The sequence below is a fragment of the Schistocerca nitens genome, chromosome 4 (genome assembly GCF_023898315.1).
Source record: "Schistocerca nitens isolate TAMUIC-IGC-003100 chromosome 4, iqSchNite1.1, whole genome shotgun sequence".
NCBI classification, from domain to species: domain Eukaryota; kingdom Metazoa; phylum Arthropoda; class Insecta; order Orthoptera; family Acrididae; genus Schistocerca; species Schistocerca nitens.
The window spans coordinates 917,075,459-917,095,505 of NC_064617.1; the positions used below are offsets into that span (position 1 = coordinate 917,075,459).

The 20,047-nt window shown below is 40.7% G+C and overlaps 1 protein-coding gene across 3 annotated transcripts in view; it reads right to left on the reverse strand.

The window, feature by feature from the left end:
• Nucleotides 1–244: 244 nt before the first annotated feature.
• Nucleotides 245–20,047, reverse strand: part of LOC126253520 (uncharacterized) — a 96,679-nt gene continuing 76,876 nt past the window's right edge. For all 3 annotated transcript variants that reach the window (XM_049954895.1, XM_049954896.1, XM_049954897.1), the window contains exons 6-7: nucleotides 11,198–11,663; nucleotides 245–1,905 (exon numbers count right to left, since the gene is read on the reverse strand). In XM_049954895.1, coding sequence (XP_049810852.1) covers nucleotides 622–1,905; nucleotides 11,198–11,663 — 1,750 coding nt within the window. In that variant the 3' untranslated portion in view covers nucleotides 245–621. The remainder of the gene's footprint in view (nucleotides 1,906–11,197; nucleotides 11,664–20,047) is intronic.

A 20,047-nucleotide genomic window follows, 5' to 3' on the forward strand; every position in this document is an offset into this window, starting at 1 on the left:
GTCATTTCCAACTAAAACAGGTATGTTCGACAACACAGAGCTACGTTACTTATTGAATGTGAGCAATAAACTGGTAAGTATGTTGCACACACCGTTCTCAGTTACATGTTCTGTCATATTTCAGTGAGAGGGTCCATGTATCTGCAATTTCTACACAATTTCATATATTAACGATAAGAAGCAAAGGTGAAGTAAATTATGAAAAAACTTAAATTTATTTAAGATTCAGAAATACAACACTTAGATGAATGTGATAAAACTATCAGCAAAATTACAATGGAGCAAATACACATTTTACTCTTTTAGCGCATGCAAGAAGAGCAATGATTCTTCAATGTTACTGATAAACAATCTCAAAACAACAAGGTTAACTAGAGTGCTCTTGATGCATGTAATAAAAGACACAGATATATATATACATATATACTAACATACTAGTGACGCGTCAATCATTAAATCCATATCACAGACATTTATCACAATTATACATTCATGTTGCATTAGAAAGCCACATTATCACAATAATCTGCATGCTTACTTTGACTTGTTTATGGTGTCATACATTTATTAGCTGTTTTCTTTCTCAACATGGGCACTGAATATCGTTATTTAATGTCAGAGCTAGGTACTACTTTCCCTCCCTTCATTTTTATTCACGTTAGGGTCACTCATTCTGAGTGACATTTCCTTTCTGGCTCTAAGTTTCTGTTGGATTTCATCATTTCCTCCTGTGCCCATTCTAGCAGACCGTGAATCTTTTGATGTTTGCTGGTCATCGGTCTGAGCAAGTTTAAACCGTCTGTTAAATGAACTATCTTCTTGTTTTACATTGTCTGAACCACTTTCGTGCCTGTATTTTCGAAAATTCTGATTAGAATATTCCTTCTTATATCGTTCACCCAAATTATCAGATGAATAACTATCAGCACTGGAATCACGATTCCTGTTATAACTGTGGTTCCTGTAAGCCTGTCGATTACCTCGTGAGGAGTCTCCACAGCTCCCTCCGTCATTCCTCTCACGATTGTTGGAAGGTCTTTCACGCCAATTACCCCTGTTCCTTGGACTGTAATGGTTTGGCTTCTCCTGCCTTTCATAGGAAGGTTCTCGGACAGCTGCGCCCTCTCTCCAATTAAATTTGGTATTCCTTTGAAAACAGTTGCTGGATCCACGCATTCTGTCATAATCTCCATCGCGGTCCTGGAACTGTCTTCTGCTACCACCTCTTCCCTGAATGGATCCTTGGCTTCCAGTGGAATCACAGCTTGAATCGCGATCGTAGGAGCCACGATAGCCACCTCCTCTTCTAAATTCTTTCTGGTTCGTACGATTTCTTGAACTGCTTCTGAACTCATAATTTGGCCCTCTGCTTTCTTCTTCAGATGGTCTCCTATTCCTAATTGTCCTCCAATCCTTGCTACTATTGTTGGATTCACAGCTAGAGTCACGGCGATATCTTCTGGAGCTACTATTTGATTCACAACTAGAATCTCGACGATTACTACTGTGGTAATATCCTGAACCTCTACCTGTTCCTCTTTCACTTGTACCTCTTCCTCTCCCTCTATAGTCTTGATAATTGCCACGCCCTCTCCCTCTACCTCCTCTATACTCTTGATAATTGCCACGACCTCTCTTTCCACCTCTTTCTCTTCCTCTCGAGTTAGATGCACGTTCTTCTTCTTCCCTCAACACACTCTCTGATTCTTCCAATATCTGCTGACGGTGTGATTCTGGCGTATTATCCAGTAGTTCAGTGCCTTCAAACTTTGAAATCAGTCTCTCATACAGATCTCTTTCTTCAGATGGTACATTCTCTTTACATAGAGCCAGTCGTACCTCATCCAATGCGACTTGAAGGAGATCAAATGGTTTCTTTATAAACACACAGACTGGCTTATATGCCTGGGAAAGAGAGGATTATACATTACTTCAAGATCCAAGACATTGAATGTAATTACACAAATAAGGCAACTGTTAAACACCAACAAAAAAAGTACATACGTAATTCATTAATTTTACTTATTAGTATTTGAATATTTTGATGTTATAAGGAAAGGCGACATTTTACATAGACCAAAATATAACTGAATGGAAATATAATTTGTAGTGATTACCAAAAATTTTCAACAGCTGTTTGCATGGATGCTGTACTCTTTCTCAAACTGATGTTTGGTTCAATCTTAACTCATCTTAAAACTATTGTTTCTTTTACCTTCATTGTCCTAGGAAAGCTACTGCTCTGGCACTTAAAACCACCAGCATTTTACCAATCATTAACAGTGCCACCCTCTTCCATGTTTTCTGCTATCAACCAAACCAGTTTTACCTCCTCTTTCCTGTTAAGGTGAAGGTGACGCCTAGAACAATCTCATTTAATAGCAGCCTCAACAAGCAATCATATCGATGTGTGACCCGTCACTGTGGGTCAACTGACTGAAGACACCTACCAACTTCAGAACTCTGTTGTAACACAGGCAGCATACTGATTTGTCTGGTAACGCAAAAATATCCCCCCCCCCCCCCCCCTCCCCCGGTATTGCAGTTTGAATGTTGAAATTTCACAACATAGTTTGAAGTTTCTTTTTTTTTCCCACATGGCATCCACCAAGTGAAATTCACAGGAACATGCTTGGCATGTGCAAGGACAACTGTATGGACCACAGCAATGTCTCCAGGTGATGGGCATTCTTCTAACAGGGCCGTGTGGACCTTAGTGATTCGCCACACACTGGGCAGTCGGTAACAGCTGCAACACTGCAGAATGTCAGAGCCATTGAGGTAGCAATGTTGAATAACAGGCATGTGCAACTGCGAACCTTAGCACAGCAGTTCAACGTTTCGTAAGGTGCAGTGTATGATACTGTTCATGAAATGTTGAAATTTCGTAAAGTTAATGTTCACTGGGTGCCTACGAAGCTGACAGACAAATGGCAAGCAAATGACTTGCTTGTATGACTCAACATATTATGCCACAGAAGGGTATGACTTTCTGAAATGAATCATACTGGCGATAAATTGTGGGTGCACCACTATCTGCCCAAAACCAAGTAAGCTTCCATGGAGTGAAAACATGCTGGTTCCACAGTACAATAAAAAAATCATTAACCTGCTAGGACAGTGCTTGTGGCATTATTCTGGTATATGCATGTTGGGTTATTGGCGGACTTTTCTGAACATGGGACCACTGAGAGTACTGCTGCCTACATTAAAACTTTGGTTAAGTTGCATCGTGTCCTTCATGACAAAACCCACAACATTAATACCAATGGTGTCAAACTTCATCATGACAAGGCTCACCTCCACGTCGCTGCCCCATTTAATAAGAAAACTGCCAAACTTGGGTGGGAATTGCTCTAGCATCCACTGTACAGTCTGGACCTTGCACTGTCAGCCTTTCATCGCTTCTGTCCTATGAAGAAACTTCCGACCCGCCAACGCTTTGCGACAGATGTGGAAGTGAAATCAGCAGTCCACAGATGGCTATACTGCAACCAAATGGGCTTCTACGAACAGAGCATATGGAAACTGGTATGATGATGGGAGAAATCTGTTGAGAATGTTGCAGAAAAGCAGGTAAAACATGTAAGTTCACTTAAAATTATTGTGCATTATTTTCTGATCTTCCCTCATATCCTGGTAACATTCTTTCACATTCTGTTCAATCTACAAGATAGAACTAAAAACAGGCGCAGTTATTAGAATGATACATCTGTGATGGTTATGTAAACAAAGGCATCCTGGGAGATCAGGGGCATTTAATGATACTAGGTTTGGATTCATAATATATTACTTGTCCTCCAATCAAAAAGCATACATTCTCAAATTGAGGATTTCAATCATTCACACCTTCGACTGTTGTTCAAAGGGAGTCAGAACATTACTAAAAATAAGTGGCATATGAAGGAGTTGAATGAGACCAAGAAAATCAAAAGGAACATACTCCAGAAAATTTACTGAGCATACCATCACATTCCCCCCATGAACCATGGACCTTGCCGTTGGTGGGGAGGCTTGCGTTCCTCAGCGATACAGATGGCCGTACCGTAGGTGGAATCACAACGGAGGGGTATCTGTTGAGAGGCCAGACAAACATGTGGTTCCTGAAGAGGGGCAGCAGCCTTTTCAGTAGTTGCAGGGGCAACAGTCTGGATGATTGACTGATCTGGCCTTGTAACATTAACCAAAACAGCCTTGCTGTGCTGGTACTGCGAACGGCTGAAAGCAAGGGGAAACTACAGCCGTAATTTTTCCCGAGGGCATGCAGCTTTACTGTATGATTAAATGATGATGGCATCCTCTTGGGTAAAATATTCCGGAGGTAAAATAGTCCCCCATTCGGATCTCCGGGCGGGGACAACTCAAGAGGATGTCGTTATCAGGAGAAAGAAAACTGGCGTTCTATGGATCGGAGCGTGGAATGTCAGATCCCTTAATCGGGCAGGTAGGTTAGAAAATTTAAAAAGGGAAATGGATAGGTTAAAGTTAGATATAGTGGGAATTAGTGAAGTTCGGTGGCAGGAGGAACAAGACTTTTGGTCAGGTGATTACAGGGTTATAAATACAAAATCAAATAGGGGTAATGTAGGAGTAGGTTTAATAATGAATAAAAAAATAGGAGTGCGGGTTAGCTACTACAAACAGCATAGTGAACGCATTATTGTGGCCAAGATAGACACAAAGCCCATGCCTACTACAGTAGTACAAGTTTATATGCCAACTAGCTCTGCAGATGATGAAGAAATTGATGAAATGTATGACGAGATAAAAGAAATTATTCAGGTAGTGGAGGGAGATGAAAATTTAATAGTCATGGGTGACTGGAATTCGTCAGTAGGAAAAGGGAGAGAAGGAAACATAATAGGTGAATATGGATTGGGGGGAAGAAATGAAAGAGGAAGCCGCCTTGTAGAATTTTGCGCAGAGCATAACTTAATCATAGCTAACACTTGGTTCAAGAATCATAAAAGAAGGTTGTATACGTGGAAGAATCCTGGAGATAATAGAAGGTATCAGATAGATTATATAATGGTAAGACAGAGATTTAGGAACCAGGTTTTAAATTGTAAGACATTTCCAGGGGCAGATGTGGATTCTGACCACAATATATTGGTTATGAACTGCAGATTGAAACTGAAGAAATTGCAAAAAGGTGGGAATTTAAAGAGATGGGACCTGGATAAACTGAAAGAACCAGAGGTTGTAGAGAGTTTCAGGGAGAGCATAAGGGAACAATTGACAGGAATGGGGGAAAGAAATACACTAGAAGAATGGGTAGCTCTGAGGGATGAAGTAATGAAGGCAGCCGAGGATCAAGTAGGTAAAAAGACGAGGGCTAATAGAAATCCTTGGGTAACAGAAGAAATATTGAATTTAATTGATGAAAGGAGAAAATATAAAAATGCAGTAAATGAAGCAGGCAAAAAGGAATACAAACGTCTCAAAAATGAGATCGACAGGAAGTACAAAATGGCTAAGCAGGGATGGCTAGAGGACAAATGTAAGGATGTAGAGGCATGTCTCACTAGGGGTAAGATAGATACTGCCTACAGGAAAATAGAGAGACATTTGGAGAAAAGAGAACCACTTGTATGAATATCAAGAGTTCAGATCGCAACCCAGTTCTAAACAAAGAAGGGAAGGCAGAAAGGTGGAAGGAGTATATAGAGGGTTTATACAAGGGCGATGTACTTGAGGACAATATTATGGAAATGGAAGAGGATGTAGATGAAGAGGAAATGGGAGATAAGATACTGCGTGAAGAGTTTGACAGAGCACTGAAAGACCTGATTCAAAACAAGGCCCCGGGAGTAGACAACATTCCATTAGAACTACTGATGGCCTTGGGAGAGCCAGTCATGACAAAACTCTACCATCTGGTGAGCAAGATGTATGAGACAGGCAAAATACTCACAGACTTCAAGAAGAATATAATAATTACAATCCCAAAGAAAGCAGGTGCTGACAGCTGTGAAAATTACCGAACTATCAGTTTAATAAGTCACAGTTGCAAAACACTAACGCGAATTCTTTACAGACGAATGGAAAAACTAGTAGAAGCGGACCTCGGGAAAGATCAGTTTGGATTCCGTAGAAATGTTGGAACACGTGAGGCAATACTGACCTTACGGCTTATCTTAGAAGAAAGATTAAGAAAAGGCAAACCTATGTTTCTAGCATTTGTAGACTTAGAGAAAGCTTTTGACAACGTTAACTGGAATACTCTCTTTCGGATTCTGAAGGTGGCAGGGGTAAAATACAGGGAGTGAAAGGCTATTTACAATTTGTACAGAAACCAGATGGCAGTTATAAGAGTCGAGGGGCATGAAAGGGAAGCAGTGGTTGGGAAAGGAGTGAGACAGGGTTGTAGCCTCTCCCCGATGTTATTCAATCTGTATATTGAGCAAGCAGTAAAGGAAACAAAAGAAAAATTCCGAGTAGGTATTAAAATTCATGGAGAAGAAGTAAAAACTTTGAGGTTCGCCGATGACATTGTAATTCTGTCAGAGACAGCAAAGGACTTGGAAGAGCAGTTGAACGGAATGGACAGTGTCTTGAAAGGAGGATATAAGATGAACATCAACAAAAGCAACACGAGGATAATGGAATGAAGTCAAATTAAATCGGATGATGCTGAGGGGATTAGATTAGGAAATGAGACACTTAAAGTAGTAAAGGAGTTTTGCTATTTAGGGAGTAAAATAACTGATGATGGTCGAAGTAGAGAGGATATAAAATGTAGACTGGCAATGGCAAGGAAATCGTTTCTGAAGAAGAGAAATTTGTTAACATCGAGTATAGATTTAAGTGTCAGGAAGTCGTTTCTGAAAGTATTTGTATGGAGTATAGCCATGTATGGAAGTGAAACAAGGACGATAACCAGTTTGGACAAGAAGAGAATAGAAGCTTTCGAAATGTGGTGCTACAGAAGAATGCTGAAGATAAGGTGGGTAGATCATGTAACTAATGAGGAGGTATTGAATAGGATTGGGGAGAAGAGAAGTTTGTGGCACAACTTGACTAGAAGAAGGGATCGGTTGGTAGGGCATGTTTTGAGGCATCAAGAGATCACCAATTTAGCATTGGGGGGCAGCGTGGAGGGTAAAAATCGTAGAGGGAGACCAAGAGATGAATACACTAAGCACATTCAGAAGGATGTAGGTTGCAGTAGGTACTGGGAGATGAAGAAGCTTGCGCAGGATAGAGTAGCATGGAGAGCTGCATCAAACCAGTCTCAGGACTGAAGACCACAACAACAACAACGACCACAACAACAACCATCACATTAGTAAACATGAACAATACGTGAGAGGCAAGAACACAAAACTAATGGGGGAAGAACTCTTTGACTTTCCGTCAGTAATGTCACCCTTTGTTTTGGTGGTTCTTCAAATACGTAAAAGAATCTCCATAGACAATATTACAGAAGTATTGTACTTGCAAGCCAGTTGCTGCTCATGAGACCAAAGCCCACTTCACTGGTCATGTACTGTATCCCAGGCAGGAGTTGAAGGTGTATTGGGGGCTTCAGACACACATGGGTACAAATACTGTTTCTACCTACTTGATAAGCTGACTCTTGAACATACAACCTGTATGCAGAAGTGCTTATGAGAACCACTACCTTACTCTACAAGAACATGTTAGCTTTCTGAACAGACATTTTCAGTACAATATGATTATTACTGAGAACATTGGAGACTGATGTTGCTTAATAATTCCACAAAACTCACTCTACAGAAAGTACCTCAATTGTATCAATAGGGCGGGTAGTTGAGTGTTTAATTGTAATCTTGGAAATAAATAAAGTTACATAATCAATTTTTTGTTTATTTTTAGGTACCTCTCGTCAGAAGTTATCAGGAACAACTTGATGCTATAGATCAAAAACAAAGGAAATCAGCATAAAAGTTTGGTAGAATGTATCAGAAAAATCAATACTCATATGTATGAAGTGATGGATAACAATTGTGCCACTGTAGCCAAGGAAGCAGAACATTTCCATAAATTTTGGACAAAGCAGCAGCAACTGCGGCAAGCAGCTTTGGCTGAAATTAACTCGGTGACAAGACCAAGAGGGAAATGAGTAGTATATATTACAAAGAGTGTATAATTAATGGCATAAAGGCATGCAGTTGTAAACATAGGTAACCAGAAGCAAGAAATGTCAGCAAATGTGGGCTCTGAATGCTTACCATAAGAGCTATGAGTACTTCGTCATGTTCAATACTGTGAAAACAGATCTCCTCTACAGCAAGTGCTTTGCATTCCATATTTTGGGAGCAACTAGTTTGGACCAAAACAAAACAAAAATGTCCATTTAACATGGGCTCTAAAGTGCGCACCTCAAGAGATCTGAACACATGTTCAGTAGAAAAGATGTGTTTCACAGTAGCGAACTTGAAGAAGTGCTCGTAACTCTTCAGATATACACTTTATAGCCCGTGCTTGCTACACTTTTTTCCTTGTTTTGGTCCATGCTACCATCTCTCAAAACATGCTTGCAGTAGAAGAGATTTGTTTCACAGTATCGAAGACGAAGAAAAGCTCACAGCTCTTAAGGCATGCAATTTAGAGCCCACCTTTACCGAGATTGTTTTGCTTATAGTATCAGGTACTTTCAACTCTATGTGCTTACAACATTAATTATCGCTATGATATAGGTCTATTCAAAAAATTCCGTAACTTTGTCCACCAAATTTTTCTACACTTATACTTATTGTGCATGGTCTCCTTCGAAATACTCTCCTCCACAATTAAACACTGCTCCCAACATCATTTCCAGTTCCAGAAGCAGTATTGGTACGCCTCTTGCTCTTGCTGGATTGTGAAAAGTGGTGTTTGTGAATTTTGGTTTAAGGGGGGGGGGGGGGGGGGGGGAACAACTCTCTGTCCTTTGGGGCCAGGTCTGGAGAGTAGAGAGGATGAGGCTGCACAGTGATTTCGTTTTTTGTGCAATAGTCACGCATCAACAGGGATGAATGTGCAGGTGCATTATCGAGATGCAAGAGCCATGACACATTTTCTTGCAGACGTCACAACACATCCTGACAGTACCATCAATTAACGGTTTGTCCCTGTGGCATGAATTCATGATTAACTTATTCTTCAAAGTCAAAGAAAACTATCAGCATGGCTTTGACATTTGACCTGACCTGACAAGCTTTTTTTGGTCCTGGAAAACCTTTCCCAAACCACTGTGAAGACTGAACGTTGGTCTCAACACCATAATCATAGACCCACGTCTCATCACCAGTTATGATTCCCTTAAGGGACATCTCATTCTCATTTGCGCGATCCAAAAGCTCTTCGCAAACTGTGGGGCAAAAGTCTTTCTGGTCTTGACTCATTAGCTGTGAGACGCATTCGAAGATGCTGTGACAGGATTTCATGACATGATCCAACTGAAATGTTACATTCATCTGTAATCTCTCGGAGTCTTCGATCGGCACACACAATTTCGTTGACATTCCTGACGTGAACAATCGTCGGTAGACATAGAAGGGTGTCCTGGATGAGTGTCTGGACTTTCGTCCAGCAATTTTTAAACCGTGTGAACCAACCATGTGAGAATTTGTAACACAGAGTATGGTTTACACACTATCACTGTAGACTTCCTGCATCATTTGGTGTGTCTCTGTAAGCGTTTTCTTGAATTTCATGCAATATTTAATGCAAACACGCTGCCCCTCTAACTCTGCCATCTCAAAATTTGCAAACTGTGTGATTCAAAGTTCTACTCAATACAGCACTGAACAATAACTAAAGATATACAACCATGAAACTTACAGTAGTTATACATTAAACACAGGAGTGTGCAGGGATGCCAACCGCATTTTGCTCCAACACACCACTGGCACGAAATTACGAATGCTCCAGAATTTTTTGAACAGGCCTTGTACATCCTGTACAATTGGCTCTCCTGCCAACATTCAGCTGTTTTGTAGAAACATTCGAAAATTCCATAGGCACGTGGAAAGTGGAATCAGGATAACACTCGTGTCTCTACACTGAACAGGCAGGGGGCAGTGCACCCACTGCACAATGCTCCTAGAAAGTGTGACCACAGGACACCCTTGTGCAAAATCAGAGGCAGACATTTGTCTAACTGGCTATGTAGAGAGAACATCATGTAAGTTTTTGTTGGATACAGAATCACAGGTGTCTGTAGCGAGACAAGAGTATATTTGGTGCCAAAAGTCTGAGCCAACCGTGTTGTAGACTAAGTGCTCTGTTCAACACTGCTGCATTTCTGGATGAGGAAAAGGGAGTTCTCCCTAATATGGGAATAAACTACAACATTATTCTTTGGCTTCCTGGTTTAACATCATGCTAAGGTCAATCTACAACAGTGCACAGTGGAGCTGGGTGTGACATCATACTTTATGCGTAGTAGAGCCCTTTCAGGAAAGCAAGGACTTGGATCAGGAACAACGTTTCATATGGTATAGTTCATCATTTGTGCAGGAAATTGATGAAAGCTGAATGGTGCACATCAGCATAAAAAATTTTGATTCTGAGGAGATGAAGCTATCAAGAGCTACACTCATAACTAACCTAGAAGGGTCAGTGGAGGATGAGTTGAACACGGACTTCAGCATAGAACAGTCGATGCTGAGACAGTCTGTCAATTTAACCGTATCAAGGGGAAACATGTCACATCTGAAAGGACATGATAGAGTGGACATGGAAAGATTACTGGAGAAATACAAGGACTGTTTAACCATCCAGGATCATTGCCAACTACACCACTAGTTCGGCACTGAATTTCCAAGGAGAATGAACTGTCTGTACACAAGAAACCTATACTGAGTCCCAAACCATCTAGTCATTGATGGAGTTTACTCATCAATATCAAGACACAGAAAAGCGCCCGTCCAAGTTATCCACCGACTTAATGCTAGTGGGTCCTTTCCAAAACATTTAGCTCCCCCTAAGCATGTTGCTCACCTAGAGATTAAGAGGACTTTTTCTGCACCTTTCTTGAGACCAAAGTATGGAAATTACAATGTCATTCATTGCAAAAATAAACACGTGTTTGCAATTTTAAGAACTGGGTAAAGCTAATAAGCCTCACCATCTCTAGGTGCACTTGAAGATGATGGAAAACAGGGTTCTGGACTAGTTTGACAATATAAATTCTAAAGATAAACTCACTTATTGACACTAAGAAAGAGAGTTATTAATATCAACTTACTCTTAGTCGAGTAGTATCATGCTTCTCATCTATAATTTGTAGCCAATAGGTTACAGCTTCCTTCAGTTTATTTTCTATAAGATAATAATAGCACCCTATCTGTGATAATGTTCCGACTCTGTAAGGTTCCTCAATAAAAACTTCCATCATTTTTTTAAACAATGGCGCTGGATCAAACTTTGGGTTCGTTTTGAACTCCAACCGTAAATAATCCATGTATGCGCCATATGCACCATACCCTCCTGAAGTTTTATATGAACTTTTTGCTGCCTCCAAGTCACCTATTCGCTCAAAATACTTTCCTTCTACATGATGAGCCATTGCGTTGTTTGGCGCCAATTTTAGAGCTTTATCAATGCAACTTTTGGCCAATTTTACATCACGGTATGGAAATGGCAGAGTCAGGAATCCCAGTGCACAACGGATATTAATGTGTGATGAGTCTGGTGCCATCATTAGGGACTTTCTGCAAAAGAAAAGGAAACACAAGTGTGAGGTTTAGGGACTTACTACTATGGAAGTACAATTTTGAGTATCACTGATTTTAATTTATCACCAAGTTCACTTGTGACATGAATTCTAAAGAAACATTTCACAACAAATGTAAATTCATTTCTGCACATAAAAAGTAACACAGCAACTGCTGAAAGTAAGTTTATTACATTGCAGAGCAGCTAAAGCTTTAGCCAGGATGGGAACATCAGCCTACATGTTGCTAACGGGCTAGTAAGTGGTATTTCACTGAGCCCGTAGCTGCAAACGAAAACTGCTGATTCAGTGTCACTTTCATTGCAACTGCAGTCCAACAAGCTTGACAAGAGACCATAGTTACCAGCCAGAGTTTATGTGGCAATGGCTGTGTGACGACTCCCTTCATTCACCTAAAATAACAGCAGCAGATGACACGCTGCACTCGCCAAACATCGGCAGCCGATGAAGCTCCTGTAAACTAGTGAACTACTGCTTGTCTCTAGTATCCATGCTGGTAACTTCCAATGCAGGTATCTCTTTGACGTCCACGTTTTGTGGGAGCCACGCTCTTTTAACTGTCACCACCAGCCTTTGTTTCCCCTCTGAGGAGACAACACGTCCTGGCTGTGGTCCAGGGTGGCTCGCAGAATGCCACGAGGTTTGTGCCCTTAACCACCGTGTCTCATCCGAGTTTATTCTACTGGTAAAGTTGGTAAAATTTCATACTAAGTCTCCATTACCTTAGTTTTCTCACAGACCAGTGAGCGAAAGGATTTCTATTGCACCTCTCGAGATTCATTTTAGAGGCACGTTTCCTCAGAAGACTCACAGTTCTACGAAGTTTGATGCGGGATGCCTGGTTCATCCCCTTGGTGACAGTGCCTGATTACTGAGTGTGTGGAGAGATAATCAGTGCAGTGACACGACAAGTGCTCCCATCGGGTGTGAGGTACGGACATTAGCCAGTGGCCCTCCTATCTGCCCCCAAAGCGACAGGTCTTGCACCGTTATTTCAACTCAGTATCCAACAGCCTCATTTTTGGAACTGTAGACATTGGTCCAGAAATATCTCCAGTTTATTTATTTATTTATTTAAGACACTGAAATAAAGTAATATTTGCATTCTTAGAAATCAACCCCAAGTTTCATTTCTACACCTGTAGGGTAACTGCCAGCATACTACATGTCCCACTCAGTGTAATTTGTATTACGTTGCTTATTTTCTCATTAGAGTCAGGAAGGAAACAATGTTCCTTCAGCTGCACTTGGTTCACATGGCTGGTGAGCTCACTGCTTGCTGGTACTTAGGTACTGAAGCAAATATCTATTATCCCATAGGCTTCTATTTCTGCTGAATAAGGACTAACACAAGACAGAGTGATGGAATTAAATTAAAAAGATGGAGGGGATATGCCTTAGTTGTGTTGAGTGGTACTTAAGTAAATAAATCAGTGAAATCAAAGTGAACTAGAAATTAGGATATAAATGAAAAACTTGGTTTAGTTTAGAGAGTTACATACTGGCATTCAGCGGGCAAAACAGCAGAACAGAAGAGACAATGACCATGAAGTCAGCAAGTTCCACATAAGCGGGCGCTGTCGATTCAGCCGTCAGGGCATCGCCCGACCGGCTCACGTGTTTCTCAGTTGTCGTATGTGAGCAAAGGCCCTCGCCTACATCCCAAGAGCCAATGACCGACGTTAAGAAGATTCTTCGAGAAGCTTTTCAACGTGACAGAAGAGGCAATGACCGGCTCACGTGTTTCTCAGTCGTCACATGTGATCAAAAGCCCTCACCGACATTCCAAGAGCCAACGACCGACGTTAAGAAGATTCTTCGAGAAGCTTTTCAACGTGACAGACGAGGCAATGACCGTGAAGTCGTTCACCTCCAGTAAACTGAAGTGAATAAATACGCGAGACGCAGTGGGCCAGACGGATGAAGTCGAAGACGAAGACGGAGACAGAGAGGAGAGACGAAGAAGACGAAGACGTTTTCAGTCAGTTTTGGTGCTGAAGACCGTCATGCAAGAAGAGACTGCATCATGCACAGACGCACCAAGTCCGCCGCTGTAATGGAATAGCAAGCAGCAGCCGCGGCACCAGAAGACAGAAGTTAAAAGGTATTTGAAGTCTGATTTTGACGTACCCGAGTGACTCGTGAGGACGGGAAGGAGACGGCCTCACCTCAGCAGTCACCTGTGAGCTGGGATGAAGACCTGACAGCCGAAGACTGGCAAGCGGGAGTCTGTGGTTCGAGTCCGGGACACTGGCCTTCCCCCGCCGCGCCGCTCCGCTGGTCGACGCACAACACACGCGGCCGCATAGAGAAGAGAAACACTGGGACGCGACACCCAAGGTATCATCCGATGCACGATTTCGCTCGCAATAATTAAACGGGCCACCTCGCGCTGCGCGTCTCCAGTCAACTGGGCGAGACGGCGACACGAGATACACACCGCTACGCGTAATCAGACGCCGCCGCCGCAGCAGAAGACTTCACAAACGACACAGCTGCCGCTCGCCGAACCAGAACATTCTGTAAGATACAGTTGTACAAATCTTCAATAAAAGTTATCTTATGTAAAAATGATGTTTCATTCGACCTCATACCCGAGCCAAGGAAGAACCCACCCTGCCCACATGTTGTTAAGAGAGAAAAGTTAATTTATTTAAGATTTTCACCCTGACAGAATGCTTTAGAATGCTCATCCTGACAATTGACTCGCATCGAAAGAGAAAACCCAGTTACATTTAGTGACAGAAGTGTCACATTTAATAACACAACTGTTACATTTGGTGTCAGAGAAAAAACCCTTGGCTCAATGTGAGGTGTGAATGACAGTCACTAAAGGTCCACGGTTAGTATTGTTTAATGTGTGAAAGGATAGAGGTTTGCATAGCAGTCGTAATATTTTCTTTATTTAGAAGTGTATTTTCTCTCATAATTTTAAGAGTTTGTCGAAAATATTTAAACATCCTTTTCATTCAGTGTGGTAATATTGTGTAACTAATAGTTTGTAAAATGATGACACGAAATCGTACAAAGTCAGAGTCAGCACCATAAGCGGTTTCTACTGATGAAGCTATTCAGAGCTTAGTTAATCAAATAGCACAGCTTAAAAATGATAATAATGCATTATTTAAACAGTTGAGTGAGGTTATGCAAACCAGTTCAATCCCTCCCACCTTAGATTCCTCGGCAGCAGCCTTAGTAACTCCTTTTCAGGTAAACCTTGCGAGGACATAACAGCCTTTTTTGATGATTTAGTAGCAGCTGCAAAGTTAGGATCATGGTCAGATGAACAGCTCTTACAAATGACAAAGTTAAGATTGACAGGAGAGGCTAAAGCACACGTCTTATACCATGAAGAATTACGGAATGCTCCAACATTTGAGGAATTGAAGAAAGGATTGCTTACACGTTTTCAAAAACAGAACAGCTGTAGATTTTATAGGGAACAGTTAAACACTATCACTCAGAGGCAAAACGAGTCGTTAGAAAGTTTTGTAGATAGGATTAGAAAAGTTAATATTAACACCTATCAGTTGACAACTAGTGATGAAGCAAATAAAGTTATTTTACAAGAGGCAGAAAATAGAGCTCTGGATACATTTTTATGTGGGTTACCTCTTGAAACGTCCCGTCGTGTCAGGGCAGAGTTTCCTAAAAATTTAGCAGAAGCTGTATCTGTGGCGACGGCTTTTGAAGAAATTGACATTGCCACCAGATACAAGGAGAAGCGAAATGTATTTTCAGCAGGAGTACGATGTTTTAGGTGCGATCGACAGGGACATATAGCAAAAAACTGCAGACAACTTCAATGCACTAATTGTCAAAGAATAGGTCACACATTCAAGGAATGCAGGTCTAAGAAAGTTTTTGGAAATAGAAATCAGTTAAACTCAAACGGGAATGTCGGAGCCGCCGCCAGGCGTTCCCAATAAAATTTCATGCCATTAAGGCTAATGTGAAGGCGGAATGCTGGTTATCTGCTACCATACAGGATAAAGAGGCAAGGATACTAGTGGATACATGCGCAAACATATCAATAGTAAGTAATAAATGTATTGGAGAAAAGAAATATGACCCTCCAAGGTATAGATTGAGTGGAGTAGGAGGAGGTACAGTGAAGTCATTAGGATGTACATCACTGATTTTCTATATTCACGGTGTACAATTTCAGGAAGATGTAGAAGTGGTAACAAAAGTAACTGACGGGTACGACGCGATCCTAGGACTGGATTTCCTGAATAAACATCACGCTAAAATCGACCTCAGACAGCAAACTGTCGAACTTAGCGGAAGAGTGTTTCAGCTAGGTGACACCGCTGCAAAGGGCCCGCTGCCGCAAGATTTCCCCAACCGGAAGGCGAAATCAACTACACTGCGTGCAACGTCCTTGAAGGTTGATTCGCGGGATCAGATACCATCTGGCTCAGGAAAACTTTTCTGGATGACCGTTGACCCCGAAGTACCTACAGATACAGTGTGTCTAATAGAGCCTTTAGAGGAAAATGAGGAATTAGATGTATCACATTGTTTTGTACGTAGGAGTGTTGTACGGGTTCAAGACGTTGAGGGAGAAAGAAAATTACCGGTACATATTGACAATTTCGGAGTGGAGGACAAAGAGTTGAATAAGGGAATATTAGTAGCTACAGTCAGTACTTTTGAAGAAGAAGATTTCATTTGGTCAGATATTAATGATGGTCAGAAACCAGACGCCTATAAAACCGCATTACGCCAGAAGATTGAGCATTTGAAAGGAAATGATAGAGACAAGATAGAAGCAGTTTTAGTTGAGTTTCAAGATTTATTTAATGCAGAAGGTCCACTGCCAGCAACAGATATCACACAGCATAGGATCCCAACAGGAAATAGCCCCCCAGTTTATAGGAAGCCTTATAGAGTTGCCCATCACTTACAGCCAGTACTGGATGAATTTATAGAACAGCATCTAAAAGATGGAATTATAGAATATTCTGATTCGCCTTATAATTCAAATATCATAATTATTCCAAAGAAGTCTCCCGACGGTACGAAACGATATAGATTTTGTTGTGACTACAGACACCTTAACAAACAAACTATCTCAGATGTTTATCCTCTTCCAAACATTACGGATATCATTGACAGTTTGGGTAACAGTAAATACTTTTCAACAATCGATCTACGTAGCGGATATCATCAATTGGAAGTTGCTCCTGAAGATAGGCATAAAACAGCATTTTCTACCCCTGGAGGCCACTGGCAATTTAAAAGAATGCCTTTCGGTTTGAAAAATGCACCAGCAACTTTTCAAAGACTACTCGATGGAGTATTGCGAGGACTCAAAACTCAGCAATGTTGTGTATACCTAGACGATATTATTGTATTCTCCAAAGACATTAATGAACATGCTGTGCGTCTGCGTAATGTTTTTCAGAGACTTAGAAAGGCTAAATTAACATTAAATATGGAAAAATGTAGTTTTGCATTGACAGAGGTTACATACATAGGGCATGTCATTAGTGAAAAAGGAATTAAAACAGATCCTCAATTAATTTCGGCAGTTAAGGACTTCCCAACACCACAACGCGTTAAGGAGGTACAAAGTTTCATTGGTCTCACATCGTACTACCGAAAATATGTTCAAAATTTCGCTGAAATTGCCCGACCCTTAACCCAATTATTGAAAAAGGGTGCAAAATTTCATTGGTCTGAAGATTGTGAATCAGCATTTCAAACCCTTAAAGATAAGTTAACACACAGTCCAGTATTAGCTTACCCAGATTATAATAAAGAATTTATTTTATCCTGTGACGCAAGTGGTCATTCAGTAGGAGTTGTTTTGAGTCAGAATATTAATGGCACGGAACACCCCATAGCCTACGCTTCGAGACAACTAACAACGGCAGAAAGAAATTATTCCACAACGGAGAAAGAATTGTTAAGTGTTATTTATGGCATCAAATACTTTAAATGCTACTTGTATGGTACAAAATTCAAGGTTATTACAGACCACGCAGCTTTAAAATGGTTGCTTGGATTAAAGGATCCATCTAGTCGTCTTACCCGTTGGGCCCTATGTCTTTCCGAAATGGATTTCGAAGTTATCCATAAACCAGGCAAAAAACACACGAATGCAGATTGTCTAAGTCGGAAAATAGCATTTTTGGAAGCAACAGGCCGGGATACTGAGGACTGGAGAAAGGCACAAGATGAGGATACAGAATGCAAAAAATACGCAACTCAAAAACAATTTTGCTTTGAAGATGGTGTATTATGCCGTAAAACAAAACTTGGACCGCGAATTGTTGTTCCCCTACACCTTAGACAAGAAATAATGGCAGAGGCCCACGATCATATCCTTGCAGGACATGGTGGACAGCGGACAACCGAAAGACGTGTAGCAGAGCGATTTTGGTGGCAAACCAGAAAGCAGGATGTTGCGCAGTACGTTCGTAATTGCATTGCGTGCGCACAACGAGCTGAACTTTCTCGTTCAAAAATACCCTTACAGAGGCTCCCTGAGGCTTCATGTCCATTTCAAATCTGTGGACTGGATCTCTACGGGCCATATCATAGAACACCTGCTGGTAATAAGTATGTTCTTACGATTATAGATCACTTTTCACGCTACCTAGCTATGGTGAGTCTCCCAGATCAGCAAGCAAATACAGTTGCCCAAGCTTTAGTTAACAACTGGATACTTAAATTTGGCGTACCTGAAGCTATTATCACAGATCTGGGATCTAATTTTATGTCTGAATTAATGAAACAGCTATGCCACTTACTAAAAATACGCAAATTACGCACAACTCCGTTACACCCTCAGTGCAACGGGCGCACAGAAAGAGTTCATCGGACAATCGGCAAGATGCTTAGTTATTATATTAACGAACAACATTCTAATTGGGATACGTATTTACCAATAATCGTGTCGGTATACAACGCCAAAATGCATGAAGCAACCGGCATGTCACCTTATGAAGTGGTCTATGGGAGAAAAATGCCATCCCCTTTTGATGTAATCAGGCAGAAATACGGAAAAGTCGGAGAAACAGTAAGAGATTTCAGTCGAATGATGAAGGATGTATGGAAAAAGGTTCAAAAATCTAATACAAAGGCTTTGGAACGACAGGAAAGATTAGGTAATACCCAAGCTAAATATCCAAATTACAAAATCGGTCAGTGGGTTATGCTTTCAACTCCTTACATAGCGAAAGGAAAAACGAAGAAATTTGTAACAAACTACAGAGGTCCTTATCAAATTATTGAGATCACGTCACCAGTCAACGTCAAACTGCAACTGCCCACCCAAACTACTATTGTCCATGCAAGTCGTTTAAAACCTTTTAAGGGCGCTCCAGATGTAATTCCTTCAACAATAGTGTCTGCTTTTCCGAAAGGTGGAGGAAGTTCCCGTAAAGGAAAAAAGAGTGGCCACGCCAGCACAGCATACAGACATGGCACCATACAATCTTCGATCAAGGGTGCGAATGTCCTAGTGGAATCTTAGTAGACTGTGGATAATATACAAATGTAAATAATTAATACATGATAATGGTTTATTTTTTAAGAAAAAAAGTTGAACGTAGAAACACGTAGATCTTGTAGTTAACAATGTATTCCTTCTTTTCTTTGTTTTTGTTTTTACTAGCATTTCCTACACAAAACCTATCCTACCTCAATGACTCCCTTGACAGTTCCCTTCTGAAGTCATTAGATATGTTCATAAGCTTACAGCAAGGCAAAATTGATGCCAATGTTATGATGAAACATGTCTTAAAATTAAAAGGTGAACACAAAACTAAAATTATAATGCTAGGAACGGGTGTATCTGGAACCTTTGTGTTGGTGTTTCTACTTTGTACAGTTTTCTTTTATTTAAGACGAAAAAAATAAGCCAAATAATAATATACCACTTCATCAAATCCCTGTTAACTGGACACCACACTCTTAACTGGTGTACTTCAGTAGTTACTTTTGAGCATTAGTGTATTAATTTTGTTTATTGTACTTCACTCTTTACTAAACAGTCTTATGTTAAAGTAAACAATACTGTAGAATAAATATTCTTGCATTCATATAGGGTTGATTAAACAGGTGTTGCTATGTAACTTTCTAAGTGAATAATCTATTTTTGTTTATTCATTGTCATAAAGATTTGTTACACTTATTATAACCATTTATGTGTGAACTATGTGATTCATGAGCGTACATTGCTTTTGTAAAGTGATAAAGTATTTTCAACATACTTAATGTGAAACGTGTGTAATATTCTAAGTCGAGAGTTTTCATTGCTTATGTTAGTGCTTTTGCCGTGTGAAGAGTGGACGAATGTTGAGTGGTAAATTCGAGGGCGAATTTCTCCGAAGGGTGGAGGAATGTTGA